The 19,114-nt window shown below is 39.9% G+C and overlaps 1 protein-coding gene across 1 annotated transcript in view; it reads right to left on the bottom strand.

The window, feature by feature from the left end:
* Positions 1 to 19,114, bottom strand: part of L3MBTL3 (L3MBTL histone methyl-lysine binding protein 3) — a 125,021-nt gene that overhangs the window by 66,739 nt on the left and 39,168 nt on the right. The window contains 4 exon segments of the mRNA XM_030316321.1: positions 8,419 to 8,570; positions 11,115 to 11,206; positions 13,143 to 13,278; positions 18,819 to 18,923. Of these exon segments, the coding sequence (XP_030172181.1) occupies positions 8,419 to 8,570; positions 11,115 to 11,206; positions 13,143 to 13,278; positions 18,819 to 18,923 (485 nt within the window).

Here is a 19,114-nt window from a genome sequence, read left to right as displayed (position 1 = left end):
ATTATACTATAAGCAAACAAGTTTCAAATTATTTAACCTAGCATTTCCTAAAGATACTTAACTATGAAACACTGCTTTAGTGGGCAATCCATTAACATCACGTGGAACACCAGTGTTCTGTAGAACACACTTTGGAAAACAGTGGTCTAATGGATGCCAAAGAGTCCAGTGCTGCTCTTTTAACCAGATCTGTTGAGTCTATCCTGAAAGATCAGCAAGTCTCAACACAGCCCTCTGGATGGAAAACTAACAGATAGAAAGCCAGAAAGGTAACACAGTGGTTAGAGTTTCTGGTGAATAAAAAACATCTTATGATTAGTGAAAAACAAAGAACATTCTAAAAAATGCTCTAGGTGAATGGGATATAGTTACCTCTTTCAAACCAACTTACACATTAGTAGCCCTGAACAGTAAGTAACAAGTGAGATGAGATAGCTCCAATTTAATGTTGATTTTTCTCGGAATTATTTCAGTGAAAAATATCTTTAAATATTTATAAAGGTTTCTTCTTTCCTCTCCCTTTATTCACTTGTTCTCTCCTACCACCCTTCCTCACACTATTATTTTTCTTAATCTATGTATTAGGGTTATGTGTGTATGTGTATGTCATTATTTTAGAAATGTGAAAGGAAAGCAAGCACTGCTAGGTCAATGCGAAGTTCATACAGCAATTGGTACATTTCTTACAACGATATATTTTCATAAAATGTTAATATAATTCCTTAAAACACATTCTGTTGTGGGAATGCAAACTGGTGTAGCCACTGTGGAAAACAACACGGAAGTTCCTCAAAAAATTAAAAATAGAACTACCCTATGATCCAGTCATCATACTCTTGGTTATTTATTCACAGAATACAAAAACACTAATTCACAAGGATATATGTGTCCTTTTGTTTATTGCCACATTATTTACAATAGCAAAACTATGGAAGTAGCCCAAATGTCCATCACTGGATGAATGGATAAAAAAGATGAATGGATAAAGAAGGCATCCCATGATACACAATGGAATATTACTCAGCCATAAAGAAGAATGAAATCTCGCCATTTACAACAACATGGATGGATCTAGAAAGTGTAATGTTAAGCAAAAAAAGTCAGAGAAAGACAAATGCCATATGACTTCACTCAAATGTGGAATTTAAGAAACAAAACAAAGGGGAAAAAAGAGACAAACCCAAAAATGGACTTAACACTAGAGAACAAACTGATGGTTACCAGAGGGGAGGTCCAGTGAGGGGATGGGTGAAACAGGTGAACAGGATTAGGGACACATTTGTCATGATGAGAGTAATGGGTAGAACTGCTAGATCACTATATTATACACCTGAAAGTAATATAACACTGTATGTTAACTATACTGGAAATGAAATGAAATGAAATGAAATGAAATGAAATGAAATGAAATGAAATGAAATGAAATGAAATGAAATGAAATGAAATGAAAAAGTATTCTGTTATAAACTGTATAAACAAGGCTATAAAGCTCTATTTCTAGCTATTCTATTCTTTTCGGAGACAATCACTCATTACGGATTATTACTCATCAGGTATTGCATAAATTTCAGAGAGATTGTTTTTCTTTTAGAGAAAGGTGTTAATTCACGTAGGGCTCATTAAAAATAATAATAAAAAAACATATACAACATTTCTAATATTTTTCTTCGGAGTCTAATACAGCCATCAAATAGTTTTTATAATTACCTGCCAGGCTTGTGGTGATTAAAGTAAGAACATGTGACATTGCTAATTCCTTTGATTTTATTGTGTTTCTCTATAAATCGCAATTTAGGAAAATACTGTGGTGTATCTCGGCCACATGCTCCTGTACTACTTGAATCTTTAAGGTTTTAATGTTGTCTAAATATCGATCAAAGGCACCATTTAAAATAAACAGGAAGCCATCTCAAGAGAGAAAAGAGAAATAGCCCTGTTTTCATCTACTCTGTCCATCAGCCAACAACACTTCATTTAGAATAAAGCTGGAAGGCTGGGAAATCCTTTCTGCTACCAATACTGTAAAATAAGTCATCTCTTAGTCCCATCTAGTGTTCAAAACCAGAAATGTAACCAGAAAGGATTGTAATTACAGAAGAACAACTAATGGTGAAAAGTTCAGTAGTCGATCACTGTTCCTTTCTTTTGGGTTTTTAGGTATATCATCAAAGAAGTCCTGTCAAACATATTTTTTTTTAAGTCCATTTCACAAGTATGTGCGAATTATTCATGAAGGCTGCAAAGATCCAGTCAGTCAACTGGTGGACTTTGAGAAAGGTCAGAAACCAAAGAAAGAAATCATGAAAAGCCCATGTTTATAAGGATGAGGTGAGCAGATGCTAAAATATATTCATTTCATGGAAATCTAAAGAGGATAAGTGATTTTGCCAAGCCTTCCAGGTGAAAAGAAAGAGATCCTGGTTTTATCAAGTCTTGGCCAAAAGCTGAACACAATGCACACATGCTGGGTTCTGCAAATCTAGGCAGAGAGTCAAACAAGAACAGTTCAAGATGCTTCCTTAAGGAAAATATCCAAGTCCTCATTTCAAGCCATAATGGTTTCGATTCTTTGAAGAAATACAGGACACTTGGCCTTGCCTGCTCCCTAAATCCAGGGCATGACTGTCAACTTATTTCCCAGGGACACTTTCCTGGCTCCAATATGCTAACTCTTAGGGGCCTCCGTTACTCTGTGTTTCGCTGCTAAACCCCAAACCTCACAGGGCTGAGTTATCTGGTTCTTCCTTTCATCCCTAATTCATGTCCAATCCCATTCCCCACAGTGGCTGGTTTTAATATTATTAATTTGCTTCAAGCTTAAAACCTGATTCTTCACTAACACACGGACTCCGTGGAAAAGATAAAGGACATGCCACCTCATTACCCTACTCAAATTTTTGTCATTTCTTCATTTTCTCTGGGCTGAGAGGGAAGGGAGCTCATTTCTCCCCGTTAGCCCCTCCTACAGGACCAGGTATCCCAAATTACCATCCTCACGGTGGCCTCATTTCTTCAGCCTGAAAACCAAGTTCAAACGTCTCCTTGTGCAGAACACCCTGCTCTGTGGACTCCCTCCGCCCTGCCACCCACCCAACAAGCAATAATCAATTTTCACCTTCAGGGCCAAACCTCTTTGCCTGAAGTCCCATACAGTCATCTCTTCAACCTTCTACAAAGTCACTCAAATAGACCAGCTGCCATTCCCCAAACGTACGTTTGTCTGCTCCCTTGGGGCCTAAACACAAGCAAATACTTTCTTTGGCCAGGACTATTCCATCCTAACATCTAAGTACCAATTCCTATCATCCTTCATGGTCCAGCTCAAATCCTACATCCTCCAATAAGCCTTCCCCAAGAACCCTCCAGTGAGTCAGTTAGTCCTTCCTTCCACGTGCCCCCTCAGACAGGAAGTGGTGGGTTCTAACAACTAAGCACAAACCACCTACCCTGCAGCCTAGGCAGTGGTGTTTGTGTTTGTACCCTTCCGCAGACCCTGAGCCCCTCAGGGCAGAAGCGTAGAGCTACCTACATTCCTTTCATCTCCGTAACTCATTACCTCCACCAACCCATGCTTCCCCAACGATGACAAACCTCTTAACTTTGACATTGCTCTCAGAAATTGACAATACAGGGGGTGCCTGAGTGGCTCAGTGTGTTAAGCGTCTGACTCTTGATTTTGGCTCGGGTCATGATCTCATGGTTTGTGAGTTCAAGCCCCGAGTAGGGCTCTGCACTGACCGCATGGAGCCTGCTTGGGATTCTCTCTCTCCCTCTCTCTGTGCCTCCTCTGCTCTCTATCTAAATAAATAAGTACATTTTTAAAAAGTATTAAAAAAAAGAGAAATTAACAACACGCTGCAAACTCTTCAACACTACTTTGAGGAGACACATAATATTGCTATTACTCTCAATTTATAAAGGTAAAAGAACTCCATCGCTAAAATTAAACTGAAGTTTGGAGTACACTTAGAGACAATCAGGAAAAGGTCCTAGCCCCATGCTTGTTCTACTGCAGTAACTCAGTACTTCTCGTTTTCATTGATCTACTTGTTGACTTTTCTGCCCTGCCTCACTGGGACACTGGACTGAGATTCAGGGAAAGCTGAAGCTGTAATTCCGTTGTGACGGCTATTCTACTCGATCATCTGCTAAGTCCTGCCATGCCTTCCCAGTTCCCAAAAGACCAGATCACATGCAAATAAGAATTCCCCAAGGAAGGTTCCTTGCCAGTGCCTGGGGGAAGAGAGGGGTGCTCCTTCACACAGCATGCTCTGTCGTGGAGTCCAGTCCTCGGGCAGCAGGTGCTGAGGACAGCCTACGCACAGGGGCATCCTCACCTCAATGGCTGCTTTCCTCCCCATCTTTCAAGCCCGTTCTAGGTCTATTCTGAGATACTTAGGATTATTAATTAGTCTAATGACTGTCAAGGGGCAGTCATTAAGCCGCTAACAATTACCAGGAATAAAAGCACATAGGAAACCTAGAGGTAAAGCAAGTTTTATTCTAAGATACAGTATTTTCCTTTCGTAAAAAAAAAAAAAAAAAAAAATGACTTCAATCCTGCATTAAGTTTCCATTTTCCTCTATGGAGGGAAAAAATGTTTTATTGCAACTAAATATGTTTTACCACAAATGTACCCAGACTTATACAGGTGCCCCTTGAACAACAGGTAGTTTGAACCGCACGAGCTCACTAACGTATTTTTTTTCAATATAGTACACTACAGTAAATGTGTTTTCCTTATGATTTTTTTACTAGCATTTTCTTTTCTCTAGCTTACTTTATTGTAAGAATACAGTAAATAATACTTTTACAAAATACAAGTTCATCAACTGGTTATGTTATCAGTAAGGCTTCCAGTCAACAGTAGGCTGCTAAGTATGGGGAGAGTCAAAACTTACACACAAATTTGCGACTGCACTGGGGGTGAGGGCTCCTACCCCCCACACTGTTCAAGGGTCAACTGTATATGTTTTCAATATCCCACTAAGGTAAAAAGAGGTAAGATCACTATCCAATTCAAAGGGGAAAAAAAATCTAAATAAATAAACTTTAAAAAAAAAAGGGGGGGGATGCCTGGGTGGCTCAGTCGATTAAGCATCTGACTTTTGATTTCGGCTCAGGTCATGATCTTGTGGTTCATGAGTTAATGTCCCACATCAGGCTCTGCACTCAAGCCTACTTGGGATTCTCTTTGTCTGCCCCTCTCTCTGCCCCTCCCCCACTCTCACTCTCTGGCTCTCTCAAAATAAAGAAAGAAACTTCAAAGGGAAAAAAACAATCTCACTTCCCAACTATTTTAAATTGGAAAAGGGATCCAATTTGTAACCTCAATTACATACCTAAACAAGTAATTTATGCAGATAAAAACCATTCCAGAATTCAAAGATCAAAGAATATACTATTTACTAAAGCTGGAGAAATTCCAGTGCACTTTAGCAATTTTCAATGTGCCTTAATTGGATATTGAGAAAGAGAACACACTGTACTCTTCTTCTGACAATTAATAAAATATGGTTTCATGTCAATAGTATAAGTAATTCCTCAAAGTACATTCTGTCCTAAAAATAATTAGTTTGTGCTCATAAAAGTATAAAAATCAGTACTAAAAGAGATCAATTTTCTTCTCTGCTCTTTCTAAAAAAAGAATCCAGGATCTTTCCTATTCCCCAGGCATTTGGAATCAAAGAAAACTGAATGTGACAAAATCTTCCATGCTTTTCATTACTTTTTTCTAGAAGAATGTTTTTATTTTTATTTATTTATTTATTTTTTTAGAAGAATGTTTTTAAAGGAAACACACCTCATGTCAAATAAATGACTTACACTTTTAAAACTCTCTAATACTTCTAAGACCACAAAAATAACACACTAACAATTACCCATTTTGTTTAAATCAGACAAAAGCTAAAAAACAAAAATCTCCCTACATGAATCAGAACTTTAAAACCAAAAGTGCTCATTTTAACCAACAAGTGCTTTAAAGTATCATTCTTTTTTTAAATTATAATTTATTTGAGTAATCTCTACATCCAGAATGGGGCTCGAACTCATGACCCTGAGAAGGTCACAAGCTCTTCCAACTGAGCCAGCCAGGAGCCCCTAAAGTGTCCCTTATTAATGACAGGATTGGATCTGGTCATCACTCTGGGACTGCCAACATCACAGTACATCCAACACCGGAGGGGAGAAACACATTTGACTCCAGAGCAGATTTGCAGTGTTACTAAATTTAAAGTTTTCTCATCCATTCACTCATTCAAGTTAGGTATAGATAATTTTGAATGAAACAAAAACCACCAAGAAGAACTATGAGCAACAGGGGCTCCTGGGTGGCTCAGTTGAGCGTCTGGCTTTGCTTAGGTCATGATCTTGCGGTTTGTGGATTTGAGCCCCGCGTCGGGCTCTGTGCTGACAGCTGGGAGCCTGGAGCCTGCTTCAAATTCTGTGTCTCCCTCTCTCTCTGCCCCTCCCCCGCTCACACTCTCTCGATCTCTCTCAAAAATAAACAAACATTAAAAAGAAAAAGGACTATGAGGAACAGATGAACATGGTAAGCAATACAAGAATTCAATTAGCAAATCCAGACTATAGGAGACTCAACAGGACAAACGACGTGATATCTTCAATAAAAGTTACAAGGGGAGGGGCGCCTGGGTGGCTCAGTCAGTTAAGCTTCCGGCTTCGGCTCAGGTCATGATCTCGCAGTCCATGAGTTCGAGCCCCGTGTTGGGCTCTGTGCTGACAGCTCAGAGCCTGGAGCCTGTTTCAGATTCTGTGTCTCCCTCTTTCTCTGACCCTCCCCTGTTCATGCTCTCTCTCTTTGTCTCAAAAATAAATGTTTAAAAAAAAAAAGTTACAAGGGGAAGGGATAGAGAGGAATAGGAATCTATTAAAAGAGATCAAGTGAAACATCAAAACAATCACAAAGTGTACACCTTATATAGGACCTAAAACTACCAAGCCTCAAAACAAAAACAAAAACAAAACTAAGGCAATTGGGAAGAATGGTTAAGTATTTAGTGACATTATGGCATTCATAACATTACACATTTGAAGAAAAAGAATCCTTATCTTTAAAAGATACATACTGAAATATACACAGATGAAGTGCTATGATACTGCTTCAGAACAATCCTGGAGTTAGGATTTTAGGAGAAGGAATACAGAGAGAACAAGAGTGAGAAACACAAATGGTAACGGTTGTGTTAAATTGATAACGGTTAGTGTTGTATAATGGGTGTGGGTGGGTTACTATTATTCTACATTTTTTTATTCTACCTTTGTACATGCTTGAAATGGTCTATATTTCAATAAAAATGTTTATGGCAAACTGAGTAAAAAGACATCTTATGGGGAGATTATGCTTTGCAGAAAAAAGCTGAGGAAAAACACACCAAAATATTCAAAAGTACTCGACTCTGTGTGGTGTAATCATGGAACTACTTGTCTACACTTAAAAAAATCTGGAAAAAGCATGTATAATGCATAATAGAAAGCATTTTAAAAATGTGAATGGCAAATGGCTTTCAATGCCTCTCCTTTTTAAAACAGTGTAAGGAAAACTGATGAGTGTCTAAGAATCCAATTTGAGGGGTAATGGAAATTATTGATGGTTCTACTCAATTTTTAAACGTATGCATGCTAAAAAGTAAGGTTAGGAAACAAGCTTCCCTCAAATGTAGCAATACCTATACAAATTAATATTCAGTTAATACTGTAATGTTAGCCATATTTTATAAAGATATCTGTCACTGCTCTAAAATGTTCTCATCGCCAGTGTCCTAGGAAGAAATTAAACACTTCAGAAATGCCTTTCACCAGGAAACTGAATAGTAATGATCAATCAACATGAATTAGATATGGGAATCATTATTCCCATTGCTTAATCAAAATATGATGACTTTATTTTAAGTACGGTTATAGAAGTTTATAATATATTGTTCCTATTACTTAATGCAGTACATCCCAAAACTCTAAGGATTAAAAACAATATTCCTCAATTAATAGGTTTGTTTTTGGCAATTATAAATGGTTAAAATTGCTACGGGGAATAAAAATATGAAGGAAAATTAACATATCTTCTCAGAAAACAATAAACGACACCCAGGATGAGGGGGGAGGTACGCACCTGCATGCACTTGTACGTGCACATGTGTTGGGAGGAAGGTACACTGTACTTCCGGAGCAGGAAGTGAGTGAAAATACAAGGCACAAAGTTAAACTGAAGGCTGCTATTTAGAAATACATGCCATGTGAAATAGGGTAAGAGTGAAAAATCTGAAATGTGAAAGAGTGGGACAGACCACTGCTCTTTTTTGTTACAAGCTCTGCATCATCTTTGTTTTCCAACCATGTACCAGGTTGACCTGAATACACCTGTGAACCAAAGCACACAGCAATGGAAAAGGTCTCACCAATAGTCATAGCTCTCATCCCAGTTGTCAAAATGTACCAGGAAACGATTGTCCACCATATCTGTCACCGTAGCAACACAGATGAACGCAGGATTCTTTTTGTCTACGGCTTCAAGCTTCATTCCAACTCGAAAGCCTGATGGGATCACTGTCTACGAAACGTGCAGATTTAATTAGAGATAAGCACACACTTAACAGCAAGATCTGCACCCTCTCTACACGTCCTGCTCCAGGACCTGGCATGCATCAGCTATGTTCACGTAATTTAAAGAGCATGTACCAGTTTTATGCCAGGTCAATTTCTAACAAGCAGCAAGAAGGGGGAAAAAATGCCTCACTGGTACATCCAAATAACTATCTGGACCTCAAGACTAAGACACCCACAACCTCACAGAGTTTAATTAAATTTAATATGTGTTTTGGACCGCAGTTAGACAGCTATACTAGTTAGGCAAGTTTTCTTCGCCATTTAGTTCACTTTTTGTTTTTCTTGTTCTTGATTACAGACTTAACAATGAAAATTATTTCATGCAAAATATGCACTTCATCAAGCTAGAAATGCGTATGAGTCAGTACAAGTTCACTCCCATTTCTGAAATGCTCTCTCAAAAGAGTACTCTACTGAAAGTAGGTCATCTTCATACATGAGAGGCTGCAAATTATTACAACTTTTACCTAACACTACAGATATTATTCACAATAGCACCAAAACAACTGGCTGAATACATACAGCCATTCAAAACAGTTGGTAATATAAGGAAAGCCAAACATTACCAGCCATCTGGGACGTGGAACTAAGACAATAATATAGCTCAATAAGATTTAGTGCTTGAGGTGCAGTAAAATGTAAGCATTCCTTAGAATCTCGTGTGAGGAAATCTATCTGAACTCGGAGAAATGTACTTGGATCAGGTATGCCAATCATAACACACGAGTGTTATTTCTATCCCTCTTAAGAAAAAGCTCTGTCCAGACTTAAGTATACAGATACTATTCTAATTACTTTAAGCAGAACAGATGTTATCTCTCATTTTACTATAATTATGTGGCTATCATTCCAAAAATGTAGACAGCCACGTACTGAAAATGTTAGCATACATCCCACATGAATAGAAGGAGCAGGCGTTAATGCTGCACAGACACTGGGACAGTACATTTTAGTCCTGAAATTATTTACCAGGGTTCTGACCACAGATATTTGAATATTCTGAGGTAGACGAATCCAGAAATAGAAAAATTAATTGCTTCTTGGATACCAAACACAGAGCCCAAGATTCAGTTGTGTGCTAGCAACGCACAGAATTGAAGATGACGGTTCAAGGCAGTTAATCAAATCCCTGACTGATCTCAACATCAGAGATCCAGACAGGGATTAGGAAACGTGGAGCAGGCCACTTAAGTTTTCCACCTAACTGACCTTCCTCCCTCGTCTTGACAGAGAATAGCTGCTGACAACGCAGTATTTACATTTCGCAATTAAGCTCTCCTCTCGATTATGAGATTTTAAAATAATAATCTGGCTCATTAGCTCTATTAGTTACCTAAACACACACACACACACACACACACACACACACACACACACACACACACACACACACACACACCCCTTCAGTTCTCTAATTCAACGTGGCTTATGTCTAATTTGATCAGAGAATCTTTCAGCCATTAGACAGATGCTCAAAACAACTGGTTAAAATCCTTTCCCAAATGGAAGGTGTTTGGAGTGGGTGAGATGGTCTTGCCCACCCCTGATATTCATCTCCTTTTGGAGAGAATCCCATTATTGAAACATGATCGTCTCTTTCTGCAGTCTCACTCACTGTTACCTGACTGGTGAATCTGAAAGGAGGAACTCATCGTACTCTTAAGGGTAAGCTGGCCTAGAGGGCACGGAGCTTGCACTGTGCTCCTCTAGGGGCATGCTCTAGACCTGCAAGAGTGCAGGCCTGCCCTGCTCTAGTGCTCCTGGGCCTGGGTGATGGGGCGGAAGGGCCAGTACATCTCATTAATTCTAGGTCCTAGAATCAAGAAGCTCATTCGTCAGCAGACAGAGGCCATGCGGGTACTCCAACTGAGCCTTTATCCGCTATAAAAGAGGACATTTTGGCTTTGCACCTGCTTGCTCTCTGTTAATTCCAATTAGACCAAACCTTGGACAAGGAAGAAGAGTGGAACATGATGGGCCTCTTCAGAGGTGCAACAGGGAACATGCAATGGAAAGTGGGAATACAGGTCAAAAAAGGTAGGAAATACATACACATTCAGACTTTGCTTCTGTTATAGGCAAAATAAAGCTACAAGCCGGGGTGAAAGTAAATCCTCTTCCCCAGCAGCAAATCCGAACTGGGCTACATTCATCTACCACATGAATCCCATTTCAACAGAACTTGAAACACGTGACAGTAACAATAAAATATCCGAGTCAATTTAATCTGTTATGCACTTTCACTGTAAATTACACCCGGGTTTCAAACTCTGTAGCCTTCTACCATTCAATAAAACACAACAACCATGATATGCCTATAAAAAACATTGATTCACAATGATTTTAAGCTAATTTTAAAGTTTAATCAAGAGTGCTCTATTTACCAAAGCAGTAAAATATATTTAGTCTCGTTATCATTTATACTTTATCCTATGAAACACTCAAAAGTCACCTCCTTTAAAAGGAAAAGTATCTTGGATGTACTTACTATATTCTGATTTTCAAATAATGACTTGGGAGCAGCTTGGGCTTTGCATGTCTTTAGATAGGTCTGCCAATTAAATTCTTCTTCTTTATAACCTTGGATAAGCACATATATACAGAGTGAGTAAAATATCAAAATATTTCACACTTAAGTTTCCATTCCCACTTTTACCTACAACTCCAACATGCTGAAATCAAATAATCGATTTTTTAAACAGACAAAACTGAACTCATAATTCAGAACTGTGGATTTTTTTTTCTTACACAGGCTGTGTTTATTCCCAACAAATTGTATTATATTTTCCGTTCTGAATGAATGGTAATAGACACAACGAAAAGGCAAAAGGAAGCAAATATGTATCATACCCAGGTACACTTCTCATTGCCAGGCTGTTTCTATCAGTATTTAGGCAGAACTACTCAGCAGTAGACTAGTGAACTGGAGGAGTCAAAATCTGGGGAAATTTATTTTTCCCTCACCTATTCTATTTTGGGAGACTAACTTGTCAGAACAAGTGGGAAGCTGGAGAAAACAGTAATAAAAGAGATAAAATCTTTTCAGCCTATCAGCACAAGAATGACAATTCAAGATTTATGAAGTAAGCATGCTGGCAAATTACAATAATGGAAATGTGCTTGCCTTAATGCTCACAATTTCACATTTAATGCTGTTAAAGCCAACATTTCCTTTAAAAAGGAAATTGAGCATTTTATTTTATCTGCTCATGTGCTCTCTTCTCCTTCCGTTACAGTTCAGAAGGCAGCATGAAAAGAATAGCTAATAATTCGCCATATACAAGAGGTCAATTTATACAAAGGCTTACAGATTTTCTTTTTCACCCTCACTTTTTCTCATTTTTTCCTCAGCCATCTGAAAATGCTAGTCTGACATTATTTTTCACTTAAAACCAAAGGACGGCTAGTCCATTAAAAAGTAACAGCCCCGAGACAGGCCAAAAATATCAAACCAGTCACCTGGATCTTTGACATCAAGTAAACAATACCAAATGTAACCCTTGAAAAGGAAGGAAATAAGATACTATTAAATACATTAGGGATGCACTGAAAAAGATGGGATCTGTTATTCTTGGATCTTTATGTAAACACGAAACAGGCAAAACCACTGGCAGACTGTATTACAAAGAACTCAGCAATAAAAATGTAATTGCTATGAGTTCAATCCCCACCTAAATCAACTTTTAGCACTACATTCTCCTTCCTAAGTGCCTAAATATTAAGGTCCATAAGTTCAATTCATAATTTCTCAAGATTTTCTATATAATGAAATATCAGTAGATAAGCTCAGTCGTGTAAACACGTTGGGACAAAGTTTTCAAATCTGTTTTTTCAAGGATATGTATCTTTGACCCTGAACAACACAGGTTTGCACAGTACAGGCCCACTCATCCTTATGATTTTCTTTATAACATTTCCTTTTCTCTAGCTGACTTTATTGTAAAAATACAGTGTATAATATATGTAGTTTACAAAACATATGTTAATTGACTCTGTTATACCAGTAAAGCTCCTGGGCAACAGTAGGCTGTTAATAATTAAGTTTTTAGCAAGTCAAAAGTTACACGTGGATTTTCAACTGTGCTGGGGGTTGGCACCCCTAACCTCTGGGTTATTCGGGGATCAACTGTGTGTAGCCCCGGTTGGAGGTGCTAGGTGGGGGACTACATGAAAAAAATCTGTAACTAAAATTTATACTCAAAATTAAGTATCAGTCAAATGTTATTTTGTATACAAATAAGTACATGGACACAGTTTACTCTCTTACGTAGGGTTCTACTTTTTACATTTCTGTCACTTTAATACACGTTTTGGGGTTTTTTTTTCATGAACAATGAGCTTGAATTTGGGCCTATGTGCATCTTAACGAAGTCTGAATTCCTAAAAATTCCAAATCACCATGTAAGAAAAAAGGTTTTTTGACAATAAATTATATTTAATATAAAAAATAAATTAACTAATAAATTTAAAAAAGTTTTGGCAGAATTTAAAGTATGAAACAAAAAAGTGACACCACCTTTTGGAGGATGGAGTTTGTGGCCAGTTTTCTCACACCACCCAACCGGGTGAATATCGAGAGCATCCGCGTTTACCCAGAAGTCATAGCAATCAGAATATCCATCAAAGTGCAGTTTTATCCGATATCCACACACCTGAAATAGGGAAGCACGAAGACTGACTAAAGGCAAAGAACACCCCCCGCCAAATACCCAGAATATCTGCGTACAAGATTTATTCACAAAATAAGATAAAATGTATTAATCTAAGTGCAAAAAGAAACTAACATGGACATCAAGTATGACATGGCCTATGTTAATCAGTGTACGCTCACTAACAGCCACAAAATCCAGTGAACATACTGCCAACCTCTAAAGGCAAAGGCAACGCATTGGGAAGAGCTGAGCCGCATTGCTTTGGCCTCATTCCCAGTTGTGTCAGGAGCACACAGATCCTGGGAGAAGAATGATTTTCCCACATGTACATGTCCTCCCTCCATTCTTGATATTGTACCAGCATAAGTCACCAAGGTGAGCCGGCCAGGATGGAGCCAGCCCAGCACGGGTGCGCAGCTCCAGCAGAGTCCCGGGGTGGGCGCCCTGCCATACACCGTGTGAATGCTGGCTCCTATCCTGTATAAAGCTCTGCAGACAGGGATATGCAGCCAGACCAAGGCGGTACACGGAGGGATATCAACAGATTCTCCTCTCCACCAGTAGCTGGGTTGGGAGAAAGAAAGAAAAGCCTTCCTCAATTCACAGGTCCCCTGGAATGCCAGTAAGAACCCACTTCACGGAATGTGGGCTGAATGCTGAGGCCATACATCTGCCTAAAGGGTCCCTCTTGAGGAAGTTCTGACTTAAAAAGGTCACATGGGTTTTTGAGACTTCAGCTGGGTCACACTCTGCCTTGGGCTCTTATGAGAAGTTCAGCCTCTCAATCTACTTCCTACTAGCACAGCAGATGTGTTCAAGTGGAACCACACAACGCACCAGACGTCTCAACACGCCAGGAGCACCTGGCCCTGTAGAAGCCGGAAGAAGAAGCTTGAGACTAGAGCACAGAACCAGGGCAATTAACAACCCCCAGATAATAAGGCAGCCGTCTATTTCCTGCCATGGCAAGTTCTCTGAAACATACTGTTAAAATTCAAGTGGCGAGGCACATGGGTGGTTCAGCCAGTTAAGCATCGCACTCTTGGTTTTAACTCAGGTCACAATCTCACAGGTTTGTGAGTTCAAGCCCCAAGTCAGGCTCTGCGCTGTCAGGTGGATCCTGCTTGGGATTCTCTGCTGCTCTCTCTCCTCCTCTCCCGCTTGCATGTGCATGTGGGCACACATATGCACACGCATTCTCTCTCTCTCTCAAAATAGTAAACTTTACAAAAACTCAAGTGGTAAAACAAACTGCACAGGATGAGTCAGTTTATGAGAAAAATTACTTATGTGTGAATCTATGTAGATTTTTATGTGTATGTGTACACGTGCCATTACGTGTGCACATACATATACGTGTAAGTATATGTATTTATACATGCACATTTATGTATGTACTTACACGTACGCCTATAAATGTAAATTCACAGTAGTAAAACGTCTGGGAATATATGCCAAAATATTAACAATGATTTATTCTGAGAAGTGGGAGTGAAAAGGGAGAGGTCAAAGGGAAATGATGGGCTTTTTATAGTTTATCTCATATGTTAGTATTTTTTCAATTGGAATGTCTTGATACGTTACATATATAAGATTTACGAGTGAGCGGACTCCTCTCCAGGGAGACTAGAGTCCCTCTGCACAGCCAAGGTGGGGTTCCAGGCAGGTACAATCTCTCGTAAACAGTAAGTGACGGCCCCCGCCCCATGTCCACCCCGCGTCCAGAAGGAGCTCGGCGGCCGCTCCTCTCTTCAGCCCCAGAGCTACGCCAACCTACTCTGGTCAATGCCCAAGAAACAAGCCTCCTGAGTGCCTTAACCCTCTAGTCCCTCTGGGTTCGACTGCTCTGAGCTTCACCTCCCAAGTCAACCTCTCCCTCCTGGCCCCACAATCTCTCCACTGTGTCCTGTGCTCTCTGGAACCCTCTGGTTTGGTACACAACCTCCTACATCCTCAGCCTCCTTGTTCAAAAGCGTATGTCACACATCCCTGTCAAGGCTTCCCTCAGGTGGAGACTGCTCCTTCTCCCCCTCCTTCCCTCTGAGACCCAGGCGGGGTTACTGCCTCAGGCCGCACCACACTCCGGGGTCCCTGCTCCTCTGAGTACCTTGAAATGTGGCTGCACCACCTCGTCCTTATCAGCCCACATGCTGTCCTCCCCAACATCCCTTCTCACTCATCAGACACGAAGCTCTGGCTTACTCTCTTCGTCTCCATCCTGAGTGGTTCTGCCATACACACGGATGACTCATCCTCTACCTTGGCTCCTCTGCTCCCTGCATTTCCTCTCCACTTCAAACACTCTCATGAATCTTGTCCCAGGAGAAACTACACTGCCTCTCAACTATGGAAGCATCCAGCCCTGTGAAGACATCCTCCTGTTCAGCTGGCTAACCCAGCTACTCCCTATACACTTCCTCCTCAACCTCAATGAGAAGTCCAGCATCTCACGCTGATTCTTCTACTTTTCCCCTAGCATCCCCCCGTCACCGTGGGCCTTCCGTCCTTAGCAATCACGGAAAACATTTTCTTGCCAACATCTTTAAATTGTTGCCCCGAGGTCCTTCCCTCCTTCCCAAAATACATGCCTGACAAAATTCCATTATCCCAAGTACCCACCTAGTCTGCACCTATACCTGGTCTAGGGAATGTTGCTGGGGGGCGGGGAGGGGGAGAAGACATACACTTAACCCTTATTATTCGTGACTTCCTAGCTGCGATTTCACCTACGTGATAACATCTGTACCCACAGTGTCTGGGAACAGATGCACGCACAGAGCGGCGAAAACTGTGAGCCGCCTATCATGCGAGTTCCCGGCTCAGGTCGAAGAAGGCAATGTTCTCTCTGCCTTCTTGTCTTACATCTCATTCTGTACGCCGAACACCCAGTGCACAATCTACTTACTGCTACATTTTTCACATTTGTGCTTCCTGTGGGTGATTCTGCTATTTGGAACGGCCCCCGAGCACAGTGCCGAAGCGCTGCCTGGTGCTCCTAAGTGCAAGAAGGCGATGACGCGCCTTAAGGAGAAGATGTGTGTTAGGGCAGCTTCATCAGGCGTTGAGTTATGGTGCTGTTGGCTGAGCCCCATGTTAATAAACCAACAACAGATACTAAAGAAGATGTCACTAAACATAAATACATATGAACAAGGTTACATATTGTTCGGCTGATGGAAATGTGACCAGAAGCTCCCGAGAACCTAATCCTTGAAGCAACGGTCAGGATTTGCGATTCATGGCTTACAACTACCACAAATGAGAATCACATGCACCTGGACGGCAGACACTCCCTGTTCCATCCCTGCTGTGTAGCAATCCTTCTAGATGGCCCTGTCCAGTTCTACTCCCATCCTTCACAACAGCCCTTTCACCCTCCTTCAGCTACACCTTCACGTGACCTTCCGTGACAAAGAAGCTCCCTCACACATCTGTCTCCAAACTAGCAGACCTGCCCGTGCATGTGCACATCCTCCCCACCCCCCACCCTGTTAGAACCCAACAGGAGAGTCCTGCTCCTGGCTAATGGGTGGGCCTCCTTATGTACTCTGGATTTCATCTTCCCATATCCCCTCCTTATCAATGATCTGCTCTCTCTGAACCTTCCAATCTTCTGCTCCCTAGTTGCTTTTTTTTCAGAATTCACTCTCCAATCTCTTCCCATTGCAAAAAAAAAAAAAAAAAAGGGGGGGGGGGGGGGAGGAAGACAAAGAAAAGTAAATAGAGACTATCTCTCAGGCTTAGGCAAACAAATTCTCATACAACTGTTAAACTTTTTTTGTAACAACTGATAAACTTTTTGGAACAACAAGTAGCTGTGTGCATCAAAAATTTCCATTTTAATCATGCTCACAAGGCACTGTTTGTAATAATGAGAACAATGAGAAAGTAAAGACCACTCAATTGTTCATCCATCTGAGAGAAATTAAATGAATAACAGAAAATAAGTAAAATGCAATACTACTCGATGGTGGAAAACACTATGCATGTAAAATATATGATACACCGTCATAAAAGCAAGCTTCAGAATTATTGTGCAATTTATATGTAAAAAAGAGAAAAATGTACATATTTTTACAAGCAGAGAAAACATTTGGAGGGAACGCAGGAAACACGTAAGAGTCATTATCTCTGGGATATGGAATAAGGAAAAGAAGGTGGTGTGATAGAGAACTTTTACTTTTTATAATAAATACATATATTTATATATTTATATATATTCTTACACTAGTTGAAGTTTTCATGATGAGCAAACATTACTGTTATAATAAAAAACCGGACAAACTAAAACAGATCTTCAAAATCAAGAGTTGAAACACACACACACCCCTTAAAAAGATCCCCTTCTTTTTTACAACTAAACTTCTCAAAAGCAGTCCACACTTACTGAATTTGCTTCTACATTTACTGAACAATGCTGTCTCAACTATTTGTGGGGAACTAGCAAAAATACTAAGCACGGTATTGTCCTATGGTACTCTCTACGAAACTATGTATCATTATTTACTGTAACTGTCATGGTCCATGTAGGAGATGTCACTGTGTTCCACAGGAGCCACGCTTCTTACAAATTCCCTAAGCTACTATAGGAATACTATGATAACTGAAACTAACACACAAGACCACCTTACTCTTTTGGGGGGAATTTTCAAGTGAAACATACCCCTGGCTCAAGGGAGGAAGGAAGTCGGACGCTAGCACAGGAAGAAAAAAACAAATTCTAAGAAGTGCTCTCAGGAATATACTAGACTAAGCTATATATAAATAGACTTGGACAATTTTTCCTGAAAAATTTCACAGAGATACCTCAAAATACTAAAAAAAGTATATGAGCTAGAGTATTATGCTAAGCGAAGGAAGTCAGTCAGAGAAAGACAAATACCATATGATTTCACTCATATGTGGAATTTAAGAAACAAAACAGATGAACATAGAGGGGGAAAAAAGAGAGAGGGGCAAACTGTAGAGAACAAACTGAGGGTTGCTGGAGGAGAGGAGGGTGGAGGGATGGGATAAATGGGTGATGGGCATTAAGGAGGGCACTGGTTGGGATGAGAACTGGGTGTTATGTGTTAAGTGATGAATCACTAAATTCTACTCCTGAAACTAACAGTACACTATATGTTAATTAACTGGAACTTAAATAAAACTTGAAACAAAAAAACCAAAAAATTAAAAAATTAAAAGTTTGTAAGTACCTATTGGTCTGTTTTTTTTATATTAAGGAACCACAGTATGACCAAAGCTATGGATTCAGATAGCGTGGGGTCAAATCCTGGTTCTACCACTTTGAGGCTGTGTGACCTTGTATATGTCACTTAGCCTCTCTGAACCTCAGTTCCTTTATCAATAAAACAGGGATGAAAAAACAGGACCTGCAAAGCTTATAAATGAATCTTACAAAGATTCAATGAGGTCACGTACAAAGCAATAAGCATCATGCCTGGTGCAAAGAAGTACTCAGCAGAAGGCACTTGTCCCCATTATTAAAATCCCATAACCACCATTTTATTGCAAAAATAAAGACAAAGCAAACTTACCTCAGCCACAGTGAGGACACAGTACACAGACTGATGCTCGGGGTCCACACCTTCTAATTTCATGCCAACTTTAAACCCATTTTTGTTATATGGAAAGGATTGATACTAAAATGCAAAATGACAGCAGTTTTAGTATTTTATCCTGAAGGCCTAATTAAAGTGTGAATTATTAACGTTCTTAGATAAAGACTAACCAAATACATAAACAACTCTTAAAAATCCAAAAGAAGGGGGATTTTCAACCTCACTCGTAAGAGTCATACAAAGTAAAATTACACTCAAATATATTTTACCTA

The sequence above is a fragment of the Lynx canadensis genome, chromosome B2, assembly GCF_007474595.2.
Source record: "Lynx canadensis isolate LIC74 chromosome B2, mLynCan4.pri.v2, whole genome shotgun sequence".
Taxonomy (NCBI): domain Eukaryota; kingdom Metazoa; phylum Chordata; class Mammalia; order Carnivora; family Felidae; genus Lynx; species Lynx canadensis.
The sequence above is the reverse complement of the archived record's forward strand: the minus strand, read 5'-3'. Positions and strand labels throughout refer to the sequence as shown.